The sequence below is a fragment of the Microcaecilia unicolor genome, chromosome 11 (genome assembly GCF_901765095.1).
Source record: "Microcaecilia unicolor chromosome 11, aMicUni1.1, whole genome shotgun sequence".
Taxonomy (NCBI): domain Eukaryota; kingdom Metazoa; phylum Chordata; class Amphibia; order Gymnophiona; family Siphonopidae; genus Microcaecilia; species Microcaecilia unicolor.
In genome coordinates this window covers 61324652-61342707 of record NC_044041.1, presented here as the reverse complement: position 1 = coordinate 61342707, position 18056 = coordinate 61324652, and the positions used below count along the sequence as shown (strand labels likewise).

The 18056-nt window shown below is 44.7% G+C and overlaps 1 protein-coding gene across 2 annotated transcripts in view; it reads left to right on the top strand.

Annotated features, from left to right (window-relative positions):
* The window catches only part of SPECC1L (sperm antigen with calponin homology and coiled-coil domains 1 like), a 151434-nt gene extending 133715 nt beyond the window's left edge, over window positions 1–17719 (top strand). For both annotated transcript variants that reach the window (XM_030219076.1, XM_030219077.1), the window contains 3 exons: window positions 2862–2978; window positions 10619–10678; window positions 14545–17719. In XM_030219076.1, the coding sequence (XP_030074936.1) occupies window positions 2862–2978; window positions 10619–10678; window positions 14545–14634 (267 nt within the window). In that variant the 3' untranslated portion in view covers window positions 14635–17719. The remainder of the gene's footprint in view (window positions 1–2861; window positions 2979–10618; window positions 10679–14544) is intronic.
* The last annotated feature ends 337 nt before the right edge of the window (window positions 17720–18056 follow it).

Here is an 18056-nt window from a genome sequence, read left to right as displayed (position 1 = left end):
TTTTCTTTTACCAAAGTGTTTATTTTACCAATTTTTTACTACTTTTACCTAGTTACTTCTGATGCTTGCAGTTAAAAGTAAAAGTATAAATCTATTGTGTGGACTCGAAATAATTTCAACATAAATTCAAAAGGCGGGGGCTATATAGACTCATCTAATTAGTGTAACACTTGCCCAGCGCCGTCCAACCATATAATGTTCTTAATGTGGTATCTTCCCTTGCGACATTTGCATTTTATACTTCTAAATTACTTTAACTTCTCAAAGAACTTAATAGGTTGACATAAACTTCAATAATCTTAATTCGCTAACGGACCTCAGTAGCTCAATGAATGCAATTAGCGGCGATTCATTTGTCAAGAGACATGAGCTCTCAACTCTTAGTACGCCATTGGCTCCTCATCGGTATTCTCAACCTGCCGTCCATAAAATGTCCATAAAATGTATTCTTTAATTCACGGTATATTGAAAAATTAGAACTTAACTTTCAGTAGTAGCTTGACAGTAGCTTAGTATTAGTAATAACGGAAACCATCCTTAAGTAAGACATAAGTACATAAGTAATGCCATACTGGGAAAAGACCAAAGGTCCATCGAGCCCAGCATCCTGTCCCCAACAGTGGCCAATCCAGGTCAAGGGCATCTGGCAAGCTACCCAAACGTATAAACATTTTATACAAGTTATTCCCGAAATTGTGGATTTTTCCCAAGTCCATTTAGTAGCGGTCTATGGACTTGTCCTTTAGGAAACTGGCCAACCCCTTTTTAAACTCTGCCAAGCTAACCGCCTTCACTACGTTTTCCAGCAACGAATACCAGAGTTTAATTATGCGTTGGGTGAAGAAACATTTTCTCCTATTTGTTTTAAATTTACTACACTGTAGTTTCATCGCATGCCCCCTAATCCTAGTATTTTTGGAAAGTGTGAACAGACGCTTCACATCCACCTGTTCCACTCCGATTTTCTGAATGTTTCGCAGATGCTGTGTCAGGGTCAAGTCTATATTAGAAACGCCATCGTCAAAGCAAAGATTTGACGATGGTGTTTCTGATATAGACTTGACCCAACGAAATTGCTCTGTTCCAATGACCTTGAGAGAAATAACTGAGGGCTGAATTCACTTCCCTGTGTTTATGCCTTGAAAAGTGGCTGTGCGTACATATGCTTCTACCCCATTTGGGTAATCTTGATTTGATTTATTTACTTGATATACTGCTATTATAAATCTTAACATCAAGTGATTTATGATAAAATACAATCAATACCCACAAGCACCACAAGCAATAACAGTAGAAATTTTTAATAAATCGATAAAACATCAATGTATCACGGTAAGATCATACCCCACCCCAACCAGAAAAAAACAGTACCAACCTTTTCAAATCCTAACACATTCTCTTTCCCAAAAGCACATTCAAACAGCTACATCTTGAGTTTTTTTTTTTTTTAGGGCAATAATTAAGCTGCCCCCTGAAGTCAAGTGGAAGAGCATTCCACCAGCTTAGCCCCATATAGCTAAAACTACTACTTGTGGTGGCCGATAAATGCATCACTAGCAGCATTTCTTCTCTGAGTACCAGAGGCCTCTGTTTCTCCTGTAGCCTGACCCCAGCACCCCTGCCACTGCTTTTCTGAGCCTTAGGGAGAGAAAAGTAGATTTTTAGAATTGCTTCCTTCCTCTCTACTTGTAATCTGGTTTCTCTTGTGTTGTGTTTGTTGCTGATGGATTTGATGGTTCCCTTTTGACATACTCAGGCATTTAGCTTCCTGCATGTGCTCTGAGCTAAAGCTTAAAGTGGCAGGAATCTTTAAGGAAATGAAGGGGTGGCTAGAGCTAGGAGTTAAATGGATGAGCATGAGAAGATTGCTGAGGAGAAGGTCAGGATGAAAGGTTCACAGAGGAGTACTAGGAGAAGAGTAGGGGGGCCAGTTATTTGAGGGTAAGTATGGTTGATTGAAAGGCCTAGTAAAGGGATAGTGAGCATTGGAGGGGTGAGAAGGGCTGAAAAGTGCTGGATGAAGGGGATCCAGTTGAGTAGGGATAAAAAAAATTAGGAGGGGTGCACTTGGTTAACAGGGATAGGTATGGGTGAAAGGAGCTGGGAAACCTGGGTTTGGCTGTGAAGGAGTAAGGGTGTAAGAGCTGTGGCATGTAGTGCTTGGCTTCAGATAATTTTATTGTCATGATATTGTCACGTGTTGACAAAGTAATACATGAAGGAAATATATGTGTTAGTTTTATGTTTTAATGTGATTATACAGGAGACCTCCATGGTAATCAGCAGAGTATAAATACATGAATAAAAACATTTTACAAAGGCTTTCTACATGTTAAAACTACATATGAATAGCTTTGCCCCATCTCCAACATAATAGATGAGGGCAGATAAAGACCACACAGTCTATTCAGGCAGCCCTCGTATTCCTGTAGGTGCTATGAGGCTGTATCATAACAACCAAGCACAGAGCTTGACCATCTGTAGGGCATCACTCTCTACCAAGACAGTTTTTGTCAGATTCTTCTATTGTGCTGGGTAGCTGAGCATGCAACATCCCCTACTTACATCACACTTGGTACCTCTCCCCTCTCCTTTCCAACCACAGTGCTTCTCAGTAATCTAAACAGGCACCAACTTAGGATCACTGTATTGAAAATCTTGTCTCCCAGGCCCCATTTGCCATGCCAGTTGGCTCTCCATCACCACCACAAATCTAGTCTCTGGTTCTTTCCTCTGTCTTTAGTTCTGTTTTGGGAAATCTGAAAATCTCCTCCCCTATCTTAAGGTCTGTGTTAGGACATGTAGTAAATCCTGTCCCCATCTCTGTGTCTGAGTCTTTTTGTTTTGTTTTTTTTCTTTAGAATATTGACATCACGAATTTCAGCAGCAGTTGGAATGATGGTCTTGCCTTCTGTGCTCTCCTGCACACCTACCTTCCTGCACACATCCCATACCAGGAACTGAACAGCCAGGACAAGGTATAGTAGTGGCTGCTGGAGCTCCATTACTGACAGGGGGCATTAAAGATGATCTGATCTTGGGGGTTGGGTGGGAGAGGGGGTGCATTAACTGGCCAAGCAGGGTCCCCTTGGAATTCACTGTTGTGGCATAACAAAAATAAAAACTCCCATCACAGAGATTTCAGTGGTGGGGGTGGGGTGCAGAGTACAGAATGGCATAGGAGAGGTGGCATGAGCTCTTGCCCCCAAAATGACCATTTGAATAAGTCACATCAGGAGCAGAATTCCATCTTGAACAGCTGGTTTGGGGGTTTTGCTGCAGATCCGATCAAATTGAGGTGCATTCCAGAGGATCCCCACCTCTGCCTTTGATCATCAGAACAAGATATGGCTGGGATGTCTCTTCTATTGCTTTTCTTTTAATGAAACAAAAGTTTTACAAGATGTTATTGAGTGACTAGAGGAGGTGGGTTCAAAAGAATCGTAAAGAAATAAGCTTTCAAAGAAAGGGCAGTGGATGTATATAATAGTCTCCCCAATGGATGAATTGAATAACCTCTCAGTGGGGATGATGCTAACAAAAGAAGTATTAAGGCACTCACAGATAATCCTTAGAGAAAGTGTAAAATCAGGAGGTATTGCAACAGGTAAGAAAAATAGACTGGATGGGCCATACAGTCTTTATCTGCCATCACAGTCTTGTCGGTGAGCTGGATGTATTCGTTTCAGCAGCTGGACATCAGAGGTTGGGAGTAAGAAAAATCACCATTAGTATATCCTAATATGGCAGATAAGGGCCTTCTGGCCCACCCTTCTTCCCGATTGGAGGCACTTATATTCTTCAGTCTTTCACTGGCTGCAATGTTCTGCCATTTCTTAATCATGGGAAGAAGAGCACATGATCATATGCAGTGTTTTCCCAGATAAAATATCTGTTTTCAATTGACAAGTAGAGGGAGGCCAAGTGCATTTTATTGTGATGTCTTCCTGATAATTATGATATGTGGAAGATCTCCTCCAACTCAGGAAACTCTGTGGCTGTTCCTGTGCATTCATGGGCATTGTTTCAGACTGATGAGAACTCCCTCTTACCCCTCCAAAAAAAACCCCAACCAAACAAAAAATTGCCATACGGCATCCAAAATAGTTTTTAAAAAAATAACAAACGGGTCCATAACCCTAAAACGTACCCTTGGAGACCAGTCCTCTACTACCTCCAGGGCATAAAGAATAACTGCAAGACTTTTGTTTGTCTCTTTTAACACCTACAGTCTAGGTACAAAAGTAGCCAAATATGCCCTCACAATTGTTTCTCAAAATGCATTGAATTCTGTTATCACATTGCCAACACCCCACTTTTATCTCATCAGCTGTAGGCAAAGGCCGCATCTATTACCAGTCTTCATTCGACCTCTATACTTGACATCTGCAAGTCCACAGCTTGGTCCTCTGTGCGCACTTTCTCCGGCCATGGCTGTAGTAGGTCATCGATCCCCTATTGAGCCAAGTTCTTTCCAATGGCTGAAGAAGTTGGGCACTTTAGGATTCCTTTTCGTCACCATCAAGTCCAGAAGTGGAGAACCCCATCAGTCTACTATCAGCTGAAAATCCTGGCTGGATAATTCCCATTCTCCCGGGTCCAAGGAGTGCCTGCTGAGAGACTTCACCACCACATTCAAGGGCCATCGTCACATTGTTGGAGAAAACTCGGACGGGGGCCCTGCCAGAAAGGGAGCAAATTTGCATAAGGCATTCCACACTGCTCTGAGTTCCAAGCAATCTATTGACCACTGAGAATCTTGTTCTGTCCAGGTGTCCTGTGCCAGATGGAACTTATAATGAGCTCCCCAACCCAATTTCCTGGCGTCCATTGTCACCACCTCCCATTGTGTTATCAGAAAGGGAGCACCGATAGTCAAATTCCTGGGTGACAACCACCACGGCATACTCCATCTGGCAACCAGTGTCCAAGAAAGATGAAGATCGTACTTTTGCGACACCAGAGACCATCAGCTGAGAAAAGACTCCTATAATAGCCACATATGAGCCCTTGCCCTTGGCACCCGTCACTGCTGTTGTTGACCACAGAACCTGGACATAGTCCCAGACCCTGGGCCTGCCTTGACTGAGGAGGAGATGAATCTGTTGAACTAGCTTCGACCTCCTGCGCTCTATGAGGAAGATCTTCTCCCTTGCTGTATCGAATAAAATGCCCAGATACTCTAGCGTCTTTGATGGAGTTAATCTGCTGCTTCTTAAAATTGATACCCAATCCAACGACTGCAGAAGACAGACAACTTTGTCCGTCACCGCCACTCTGTCCAAATAGGACAATGCATAAATGAACAACTTGTCAAGGTACGGGTGAACTCAGATTCCCTAGTGCCAAAGGAATGCTGCCACCACCACCATAACCATGGTAAATGTTCTTGGTGCCATGGCGAGACAAAGGGCAAAACCCTGAACTGGCAGTGACAGCCCAGCACTGCAAAATGTAGAAACCTCTGATGTGGCAGCCATATGAGTATATGCAAGTACACCTCCTTGAGATCAAGGGCAGTAAGAAATTCTCCCACTTGAACCGACACTATGACTGCTTTTAGTCTCTCCATGTGAAAGTGGGATTTTCAAAGGCGGCTGTTTAGACCTTTGAGATCTAAGACTGGACGAAAAGTGCCTTCCTTCTTTGGGACAATGAAGTAGACAGAGTATCTGCCTTGTCCCCTGTTCAGCCTGGAGAACTGGAACAATGGCCCAGAAGTGCCAGCAAGGAATCTACAGTGGCCTGAACTTTGACCGTCTTGGGTCTCCTTCGACAAGGAGACTTCGAGAAGAGAGAAGCGACCAGGCAGAAGAACTCCAACTTGTATAACCTTCTGTAAGAATATCCAAAACCCACTGGTCTGATGTGAGTTTGGTCCTCACCTCCTGAAACTCCTGAAGACGTCCTCCCACAAAAGGGAGAGATTAGTGGACCACCCTTGCATCGTTGTGAAGCTCGGGAAGCATTGGGCTCTCTAACTGACTGAGAGGAGGACTTCCTGTCCACATGAAAGGAAGTTTGTCTTGCCTGAAAGTGGAACTTCTGACCATATTGCTGACCATCAGGCCAGTACCCGTCTGCTGTCTCAACGAGATCAAGAGCCCCCTAATGATGGACGACCAGAGGCTTTTGGCTTAGTCTCTATCAACTGCTGTGGCTTAGTTTCCCCCCAGTTCTTTCAGCAAGTTAACTGAGATCTTCTCCAGATAGCCACTTGCCCTGAATGGGCTGTTTAATTAGACATGACATACATCTGCTGGCCAATGCTGCAACCAGAGTTTGCCAGTGTGCTGTGACAGCCAAAGGCATACTGCGGGCCGTAAAGCATCCACCAAGTAGGCCAACTCCACTTCCAGCTGGGTGTTATCGTTCCCACCTTGTGTTGTACACTGATGATGTGACTTCATGCATGCGCTATCCACAAACGAGCTGCACACTTTCGCTTGAAGGCCTAAAGAGGTCAAGCCTAGCTTCCTATCCAGTGGCAAAGTGGTCTTCGTAGTGTGAGAGGGTAGGTGAAAGGGGATCCGGGAAGGCACGCAGAAGGGGGTGCAGGCATCCGGGGAACCCCAATGGGGCAGACTTCATGTGCACAACACCCACATTCAGAAAGCTGCGCTACAGGAGGCAGAGAGGTTGGCCGGGTTAAGGAAGAAGAGGAGGAACTACCAGTCCCAGAATCCCTCTCTTCCCCACTTGGCTGTGCAAGAGTTAGGGGAGGAGATAGAAGATTGGGAAATGGTCTCTGAGGAAGGTGATGAGGGCCAGCTGGAGAGGTTGGGGGCGGGGGAAGTTGAAGAGGAGGATAAAATGGATGTTACTGAAGGACTAGGGGAGGAACAGATGGAGATTGGAGCTCTGGCTCAAACCCGAAAAGCTGCTGTAAGAGGGTGGCTAGCTGTGCCTTGGAGAGACTGAGGCGCTGGGGGAGATCTCTACTAAAGAGGAAAGAGGTGCAGCCCCTGGGAGAGAAAGAGGGCTGGGCACAATTGAAACCCCAGTCTGAACCAGGTGGGACCAAAGCTGTGTAGCTGTGCTGTAAGAAAGACTGTGTAAAGTGTTTCATACTGAAAAGGTCTGGGCCTGCAACCTACCAAGCTATTGTGTTTTCTTTCTGATAATGTACTGTTCCCTAAAAGAAGTAATTTTGGCTAAAGTGAAGTTATATGGACTGTTTAAACCCTGAATGAGACTTTGGCAGCAAACCTTAACAACCTGGGAGTAAGGTGTTTTCCTTTTGTGTCTATGCTGAATGGAAGCAAGAAAATAAAGTTTTTTCTATAAATGTTTTGCCTTGATTGAGCCTCTGTGGAAACAATAGAGAGAGGAGGAAGTCCTGTAAGCTCTCAGGGGGTCTGGCGCTGAGTTCCCAGAACAGGCCACGGTGGTGTGGAGCGAGGCAACAGTCGGGTGAAGAAGGAAGCTAAGCAGGGTCGAGCCCTGCTGGGTCCTGGAAGGGAGACCCAGCTAAAGTAGTCACTGCTATAACAAGGGAATATACCCCAGGGGCGTATCTGCGTGGGGCCACAGGGGCCTGGGCCCCCGCAGATTTCGCCCTGGACCCCCCCTACTGCCGTTAACCCTCCCCCGCCTACCGCCAACCCTTTCCCCGCCTACCGCCGTCACCTACCCCAAGGTCCGCTCCTGCCGGTTTTTTAAACTATTACTTCAGCTGGTGGGGGACCCCAACCCCCGCCAGCCCAGCCGAGGACTTCTTTAACTTCATCTTCATCCTCGTGCTGTTAAAGCTGCATGATGCATCCTTCCAGTTGGACGGAGTTTGACGTCGCAGCACGTTGTACGGACGTCAACTTGCTGCGACGTCAAACTCCGTCCAACTGGAAGGATGCATCATGCAGCTTTAACAGCACGAGGATGAAGATGAAGTTAAAGAAGACCTCGGCTGGGCTTCAGCTGAAGTAATAGTTTATAAAAACGGCAGAAGCGGACCTCGGGGTAGGTGACGGCGGTAGGCGGGGGAGGGTTAACGGCGGTAGGGGGGGAGGGTTGACAGCGGCGGGTGGGGGGGGGCGGCAGCGGTAGGGGGGGTTATAATGTGCCCCCTCACTCTAGCCCCTGCCCCCCCTACCGCTGAATCTCAGATACACCCCTGGTATACCCTGGAATGCTACAATTTTTCTCACCTGGAACCAATGGGTAGAGGCAAACCATGACTCTTCCTGCTCTTAGCCCCATGTCCAGTGAAACCAATTGTGCTGTAATCAGGTCTTGAATGTCTGGATTCATTGTGAAGGCCTTAGAAGGACCTCTGAGACTACTCACGGTTGACAAAAATGGAACTCCTGACACTGAAGCAGAAGGCTCCTCAATGGAAAGCACCACTAGTGCCTCAGAAGTAAGACTACTGAGCTCCTCTTTATGAAGCAACCTCAGTACTTTCAGGTCATCCCCCTCCTTAGGAGGGAGCTCTTCCTCCTTTAATGGCTCCTTCAGTCATTGCTCCTCTGACTAGACCGAGGCCACATCATAGAAGGAGGGAGAAGCAAAGAAAGACCTCCAGGAGTAGACAAATGAAGCTAAACGAGATCTCTTAGGAACCAGAGGGGCAGCGGGGAGAGAAATTGAAGCATCATACAGCAACTCTGACTGTCCCTGCTTCAGTAAATAGACATGATGTAAGAGCAGTATAAACTGGAGAAAACAAAGATTCCAATACAGCTGAATGTTCTGTCGGGCCCTGAGGTTGTAAAATGGCAGCTGTGCTGTGTGCATGATCAGACAGAGGCTGTTCCTCAGTGCCAGCTGGCCATGACACAGGAGAGTGCAGGAACAGGCACTATTCTATCAGACTGCGCACTGGCCCTACCGGAGAGCCCGAAGTCCTCAGTATATTCAGATGCTGCGCCAAATCTGAAGACGTCCTGCCACTGACCACTTCCCCCATGTCCCATGGGATTCTCAGCTTGAACGCCTACAATGTCCCAATGCCAACTTGTGGTCCCACAGTGGGAAAACCGCTTAACTTTCTCTGCTGGAATTGCCATTCACCCCAACTGGCACAAGCAGCTCAACGCAATCCCAAGTGGTCAGTCAGGGTCCTTCCCCTGCACCAAGTATTCCTTGCAGCCATCAAAGTGGTTCCGAGTCAAACTTTAGTTGGACATACTGCTGGCTGCTCCCCACCCCCCTCAGTCTCCACAAGTCTTACCCCAGATGAGAGGAATCAGGGCTGGTACTCTGTCCTATGCTCTCCAATAAACCTCTTTCCTTCTCCTTTTTTTTTTCCCCCCTAAGGTGGTTGTGCTGGAAAATGAGAGCTCCACAGGAAACAAGGGAGAGGTGAAGGGAGGGAAGAAGTAAATTTGAAGGGCACCAGAGACAGGGATCTGACAATATCCAGATAAAACTCTACACACACATGCCACACACAAAGCTCAACTGGGGGGGACCAGTTGACCAACTGGACCAGGAGCAAATCACTCGGAACCAGAAGCTGAAAAGTGTGTCAATCCACTTGCTGGAGATAGAAAATACTGAGGAGCTGGACTGGATGCCAAGGGAGATGTCTCAGCTCAGATTTCAGTTCTCTATCTGCATCTGCTGGTTGATGACACTACTTATCACACAGGTTCTGGAATAGTGGGAAGCTATGTAATGGAAGTAGATAATGAAACATGTGGTGCTAGTGTGCTTATACAGGATTGAGCGCATTTAATAGGGAATGTTACTTTTATATTCAGTATAGTATTTTAATTATGTGCTGATATGAAGGTACAATACAGGCATTATCTTTTATCTGTTGTCTTACCACTTATATATACCAGCATTTTGTAGTAAATTTTATTTTTTGAGCACTGAATTTCAGCTGTGGTGTCTTTCATGATGAGGGTAGACCTTTTGGTTAGTGCAGTGGACTTTGATCCTGGGGAACTGAGTTCGATTCCCACTGCAGCTCCTTGTGACTCTGGGCATGTCACTTAACCCTCCATTGCCCCTGGTACAAAATAAGTACCTGAATATATGTAAACCACTTTGAATGTAGTTGCAAAAACCTCAGAAAGGCTATCGTCCCATTTCATTTTCCCTTATTGTCTACTTCCCATACATAAATATGCAGCAGTCATGAAACACCAGTTTGAGCGCTAGTGCTTTCTCTAGCCTATGTTGTTCAACAAGCAAAACTTCACTACCCAGAATTGTTCATGTTTTCGTCACTTCATGAGCAGTCTTTGTGTTGTGCTATTCTGTTATTACTCTCTTTTATGTATTCAGTGTGCTAGAGGCCTGACTACTCCACTTTTTACTTGTAGAAAAAAATGATACAGAGGCCTCACCTCCAGGAATCAGGCCCTGTATTCCAGGTGGTACACTCTAGAAAAAAAAATTGGTAAAATCCATTGGTTCATTAATGCAAAAAAAAAAAAAAAGACAGAAGCAGGTCTATTAATTGAACCCAATTTAAGGGGTAGATAGTTGCAGTTAATTCATACCAGTGCCATTAATGCATGTTATAGCAAGGCACGTTTTATGCAGTGGACACTGTGATAATGTGCATTAACAGCATTAGCACATGTTGTTAGTAAATTACTATTCTGTTCTCTGCTGAAAACCCTTACATGAGTGAAATCTAAATATTTCATTTCTTTATTGACAGAGAAGAAATTTCACCTTAGCCTTCCAGGCAGCTGAAAGTGTTGGTATCAAATGCAGTCTGGTAAGTGAGAGCAGTGTGCTGTCAGAGTCTGCAACAATGTCTGGTGGCTTTATAAAGTAATGCCTTCTGATAGACAAGTGCTTTGCTCCAGTCACTCTGTGTATGGTTATTCCTGCCAGCATCCACTGAGGAACTGGCAGGCAGTCTGGTGTGGGACCAGTAGAGAGTAACATCTAACTGTAAGTAAGCCAACTTTGAATTCAAGTGGGAGCCATCTATGTTGTGTCGAGCTGGGGAAGCGGTGTATGGGAACATGGGAGGAGCAGTATGTATCTTTGTCTCATACTACTAAATAATGAGCTTGTTAGCATCCAGGGTTGCCAGATGGAAAGGAAGCAGATTGCATCTGGTTGGGGCGTTCTTTTATGTCTGAGTAGCAGGATTATTGTCAAATTAAATACATTTATTTGGACTTTAGACCACCTTTTCCCATATAAAATACTGCACAAAGCATAGATGACTAATAAATAAACTGAGTGCCTTTGGTGTGGGCCCTAAAATGACTGACTGGTTAGGAATTGGTTGAGTGGAATGCAACTGAGGGTAGTGGGAAATGGAGCTCATTCTGAGGTAAAAGATGTTACCAGTGGTGTGTTGCAAGGTTTGGTTCTTGTGCCAGTTCTATTTAACAATTTTGTAAGCGATATTGCTGAAGGGCTGTCTGGTAAAGTTTGCCTTTTCGTGGATGATACCAAAATCTGCAATAGAGTAGACATCCCTGATGGTGTGAATAACATGAGGAAGGACTTAGCAAAACTAGAGGAATGGTCTGGAATTTAGCAGCTTAGATTTAATGCTAAAAAAATACAGGGTCATACATTTGGGCTGCAAAAACCTGAGGGAATGGTACAGTTTAGGGGTTGAAGAATATTTGTGCAGGAAAGAGGAGCAGGACTTGGGTGTGATCATAGGTGATGATCTTAAGGAAGCTTAACAGGTAGAAAAGGCAACACAAAAGCTGGAAGGATGCTTGGGTGCATAGGGAGCGGAATGGTGAGTCGGAAGAAGGAGGTGGTGATGCCCCTGTATAAGACTCTGTTACAGAGACCTCATTTAGAGTATTGTGTACAATTCTGGAGACCGCACCTTTAAAAAGATATAAATAGGATGGAGTTGGTCCAGAGGGCGGCTAGTAAAATGGTCATTGGTCTTCGTCATAAAGGGTTTGGGGACAGACATAAAGATCTCAATATGTATACTTTGGAAGAAAGCAGGAGAGGTGAGATATGATAGACATTTTAAAACCTATGTGGCATAAGTGCATAGGAGGTGAGTCTTTCAATTGAAAGGAGCTCCAGAACAAGGGGGCATAGGATGAAGGTGAAAGAGGGTAGATTCAGAAGCAGTGGCGTTCCTAGGGGGGCTGCCACCCGGGGCGGATCGCCGATGCGCCCCGCCCCCTGGGTGCATGGGCAAGAGCAGCTACAGATCACTCCTGCCCTAACTCACCACTAGACCACCAGGTCCTCTAAGGTAGGCTCGGGGGGGGGGGGGGAGGCTACAGGTGGGTGGATGGAAGTGGGGTCAAGCCCACTTCTGTTTGGGGGGGGGGGGAGGGAGAAAGAGGGAGGAGGTCAAGTCCACTCCTGTTTGGAGGTGGGGGGAGAAGGTGGAAGCGCACATACCACACTGCATAGAGTTTCATTTTCAGACAAAAATGTCCGCCATTTTTGACTGAAACCAAAACAAGGCCAAATTTGGATTTTGGACCAATTGGCACCTAAACCTAAATTGAGTTGGCCTCTAAAACTAATCTTGAATACCCCAGCTCCCCTCCAATGTAGAGGAAATCTTGCTATACTGTATGTATGTTGCAGGCACCCCTCATGTCTGTACTTCTGGGTAGATTTGCAGTCATCTACTATATTACTGTGGTGTATGACTAAAGATCAGGGCCCCCTGTCTGCTGCGATTCCACAGCTGCAGTAAGGGCTTCATATTTCTGCCCTTGTAGCAGAATTGACCAGTCCCTGTGGAATTGCTGTAGTTAACTGGGGGTTGCACTGAAGATGCAGTAATGATAGTGGGAATGTGCAGCAAAGGCAGTCCTTTCTTCTTGCCCCCTGCCACAATCCTCTCATACACCCAGGAGAGTTGGAGGAGAGTGGCAGTGTAGCATATCAGGTCATGTTATTGTTGTGTCCTACTCAGCAGCCAGATGATGTGCTATATACATGTGCTTTAGGCAGGAGAGGAGGAGGGCTCAGCCCAGTGAGATGTTCTGTCTGTCTGATCTGAACCATGAAAGGAAGTCAGTGGCCCCATCAGAAAGGGGTTTTCTGGCAGTGGTGGTAGCAGTGCAGGTAGGGTGAGGAAAGAAAATAACTGCGGAAATATGCAGATGGAAATATCAGGGTATCTGGGGAGCAGAGATTAAAGGAGAGGAGAGTGAGGAGATTACAGAGTGGGAGAGTGGAAGGGGAGAAAGTGAGGAAATGTCAAAGATTCAGGGCATTGGGAGAAAATGCCTGGAAAATAGGGAGAGCATTGGAGGGGGGGCATGAGTTATGAGTGAGGGGATTGCTGATAGTGTGGATTGTGTGGAGAGAGAGAGGGGATAATTAATGAGGGGATTAGAGGAAGAATACAGAAAGAGAGAGATGAGATCCAAAGGAGTGGGGAGAAAGGATCAGAGGGGATCTCAGGCATGCACAGAGGGGCAAAAGACTGAAGCTGTACTATGGGATATAAATGGCAGTCAGAGATGGAGATAGTGCTGTGGTTTGAGAATGGAGATGGCAAGCAAGGAGACAAGTCTCTGGAGCTTGAGTGAAGGGATGAGAGATTATTTCTCCCTCTCCCTAGTCATCTGTCCTGTGATCATCCCTCCTTTATTCCCTTTCTCTCCTCTACGATTATCCCTACCCTTATCCATTGGCCTGAGATCCCCCTCTCCTTCTCTATCCACCAGATCCCTTCCCTTCTTCACTATCCCCCCCCACGTCCCCTCTGTTTCAATCTCTAAATTGGACACACAAGAAATGCCAGTAAATGACATTTGTATATATTTTTAAAACATTACAACTGGATAGTCCATATAGTCTTTATCTGCTGTCATTTTCTATGCTTATTAAAGTGCAAATATATACAAATCTTTAAATATTGCTTCAAAATTTTGGAAGCTGTGCTGCATTGAAGAGGAATTGTGCTTAAGGAGATGTACAAAACTAGGCACACATACATACATACATACATACATACATACATACATACATACACACTGAAACACACTTGTTAGCATGGTTCTTCCTTTCTCTTAGTTTTACTAATGAAAGCAAATGACTTGGGAATGGCAAGAAGTCAGACTCCTGCAGCCCTTAAGTAGAGCATCGGCAAAAGCCAGCAGCACACAATATCATGTAGCTTAAATATAGCATTTCCCCTGATGCTTATCAGGTTTCTGCCCTTCCATTGTTCCCTCACAATAGGAAGGGACTGGGATGGGGGTGGGGGACCTGGGCATTCTCAGTCTGTGGCCAGCAGATGTTTCGCAGGCGCTGAACTGCATTTATATAACCATGGTCCACATGCCAGAATGAATCTTTCATTTCTGCAACCCAAGAGCCACATCTACCTGCTGACCTGAGACTAGATGGCATCTCTCAGCAGGTTTTTAGGGTTTCTTACAGAAATGACTATTAGCGCTGTAATTCAGTGAAAAAGGATATCTCAGCACCTTGATTACTTTGTACGTAAGGTAGCAGCTGCTCTCGTTCAGTACCAGCTTGCAGAAGTCACTGCTTTCATTGATTTAAGGGTTATAGGCAGAGGTGTTGGGAAGATGGGGCAAAGTTGGTCAGATATCCTGCATTTTTCTCTCATGGTTTTACCACAGAATGCCGTCTCTCTGCTTTTCTTTTTCACAGGATATAAATGAGATGGTGCGAACAGAACGGCCTGACTGGCAGAGCCTCATGCATTATGTTACAGCCATTTACAAGTACTTTGAAACCTGAAGGACTGATAAGGTGAATCCAACAGAAGCTGCTGGTCAAAAACTCAGCTAACACTATTTCCAGCTTCACTATATCACTGACAGCGTTCACCTACTGCAGCCTCAGACTCTGCTATCTGCTCCTCCAGAAGCCGCTTCTGCCATCTACGAGGAGTCTTAGGAGTCATTAGCATGAAGCTTTAGACTGTGCTGAACAATAGTAACTTTCTTTAGTTCCAGAAGCTCACGCAAGTTTTCAACCACCTTTGAATGAACTAAGGAAAAAGATGAAAATTTTTGAAGCTACTGTGGAAAGATGGACCTTGGAACAGAACATTAAGGGGAAAGCTTCTGTTTGGAAGCTGGGAACTATTAATCCTGCATCCCCATGGACACCCCTACTAATTTCCTACATTGCTTTTGCATTGTATTGGTTGCTGTTTCCAAGGAAAAGGGACTTGTCTTCAATGTCTGTCTGAACTGGGATGCTGTCTCTTTAGCCTTGGATAGCATGTGCAGTGGCTCCTTCAGTTTTGCTGTATACAGATGCTATACAGGGCTACCTTTGCTTCCACATGCTCTACAGTTTAGCATCACTTAGTCTTGCATACATCTTCCTGTCGCACAGCTTTTAGTTCTGTATACAGACCTGCTCTGTGCACATGGCATTCAACACATTTCAACTGTACCAAATATTTTTATTATATATAATTTTATCTTCCCTGATCACTTAAGTTTCTGCTGGTGCTGAAAACCTTTTTTTTTTTTTTTTCACAGCCCAACTGGAGATGTTTGATTTTTTTTCCCTAGCATGGGATGCCTCTGAAAGAAAAAGTTTTACATACGAAACAAGTTTTGGGATGTAGATAATAATAATTATTTGCTGTTTCTGTAGCCACCTTGTCGCCCTACCTTAGCGCTCAGCTTCCCATCTGTTACTTAATGTGAAGCCTGGATTCAGCTCTGTGATAAGACCTGCAATTTTCTTTTATACTCAGCTTCTCAGATCATAGAGAGGTGTCACTCTTATGTAACCTGAGTTCAGTGTACCAATCCTAGAACAGCGTTTCTAAAAGGAATGCAGGGATTGGGCAGGAGTGATGCCACTCAAATGACTGTTTTAATGGAGTGGTGTTTGCCTCCGAAACTGGCCACTGTATAGGAACAGTAAGCCATTACAGGGTTCCTTGAGCACAGGTTATACCACACTTTCCTGATTTTTGTAACAGCACTTAGCTTAGCTAAGGCCTCTGCCATTTCCTGAAGTCTTCTTTGTTTGCGGCAGCCTGTGGATAAAATTCATGCCATTTCTAGGTCTTACAAACCATTCTAATATCACTTCTGGGAATTGTGAGAAAGTTTTCTGGTATGACTGCAAAGCAGATTACAACAAATATTCATATGTTATGGCCACATAACACTCTGAAACCATATAAAGAGACAAAAGCCAAGAAGCAGCATAGGGATAGGGATATGTGAAAGAAGAACACTGCCATTTTGAGATAGTCTAATCATCCTCATTCATTGTAAAGAGCATTCAGCAAAGTGCCTTAATCCTCTATGAACTGTGCCAGCTGTAAAGCACTAAGAATAGGAGCTGCTACCCTACCCAACTTGGGCTGTCTGTCCGTCCCTTTGCTTTTCCTCCTCACTCTTTGTCATTCTGCTAGGGATATATCACATCTACTTGTCCTGGCCTACAGCACTATGCAGTGGTGTGTGTGGATGTCATACTGGAGAAATGTTGGCTCTATTCAGCTCTGGATTCCTGTAAAATGGCCTTAAATCCAGAAAAGATTTTGAGTAGTGTGCACTTACTCCAGTTGCTCTGTAGCCCTATCGAGCTTCACGGTGCTGTGGCCTTTCAGGAATAAACAAACACAAGAAAAGAACTGTGCTAGGCAGAAAAGTTATATTAAAGATCTTTTGGGGCCTTCATTTCTTTTACTTGATGCTACAGCACATGTTAGCGAACTTTGGGTCTGCTGATAGCATCCATGCAGTGCAGAGAGCATTGTGCAGCTATGAAGTAAGAGTGTTCTGTACAGGCCCGCAGACAGACAAGTGATAGGACTTTATTATCTGAGCCTGTTTGGTTGCAGTGCAGAGAGAGGGACTAGGGAATATCATCCCAAAAGGATGCAAATCCCCCATTGATAATATAGAATAGACCTGCCTTGAAGCTTTGTGTCCTGCAGTCCCATCCAGGTGCATTTCATTTCTTCAGCTGAGTTCCCTCAGAGCTGAGATGTAAAGGGATTCTTAGTAGATAGAAGATAATGGAGATTTGGGAAGGAAGCAATTGAGGTCAGGGACTGTGCAGTACACAGTACAGGTAAAATACTGGTAATCCTATGTTAGAACAGTGCCAATCTTGTCCATGCATGGAGGAGAGCCAGGCAGCACTGTAAAAGCTACTTACTAGCTTCAGTCATTGGTCATTAACAGTTGTTTAGTTTAGATATTTTTCAGTGACGCAGAAGACACTTGGAGTAATATCCTGAAGCAAAGAGGAAACGGTAATTGCAAGTAATATCAATTTTATTCAAGTTACCATAATGTATACCTTAACTCTGCATGTTTCTTTCCTTCAGAAGAAGCTAGCTAATGATGCGGTAGCAATTATTGTCCTAGTCATATTTTTGTTGCTACTTGAATAAAGGTATTTGCTCCATATATAATTTGTAATGGCCTCTCTCGGGCCCCTTGCCTTAACATGACTCTCATCTTTCCTAAAGCCCCTACTCTGTAGTATGGCTCGCCTTAGCTTCCCCAAAATCCCCTTGTCCTGTTCCATGCCCTCACTTCGGTGTCTTCCAGAGCCCTGTAGACTGTTACGACTTTCCCTGGCTTCTCTAGAGGCCTTTCCCTTCTCTCAACATCCTTTGTATTCAGCAGAGGAGCTGTAGCCTGGAGAATGTGAGAATTTAAAAATGTTTGGGTCAGAGAGACATTTCTTTGTTTCTGGAGCTGACTTGGCTGCATTCTGCATCATTTCATTATTTCTAACACAGGCTTCAAACCAGGAAGCCTGTTTCGCCTCTCTGTAATTTTTATACTGTAGTCCTAAGGTTTTATATTATGCTCTATTAAATATTTTGAATATATTTAAAAGTGAACCATTTTATATCAAGGACTTTTTATTGTGCTATTTGTGGAGCATGGTTTATTAGATTTGCTACACCACTCAAACTAGAAGAGAACAAAGCAATTTCCAATGCAACACCAAAATAAAGATGGGAAAGAACTCCAATTAATAGGCAGGAAAGGTCTCATTCATACCAAAGCACCCACCCCCAAACCTAAAATCATAAGAGAACACAGCAGCAGATACCCAGCACAAGCAGGTACCTGTCATATTCCCCCTGGAATTGACCCAAAGGCTGCAGCAAAGTAATGAGCCTTCAATTTTCGCTTAAAACACTTCAAAGAGCCCTCCATCTG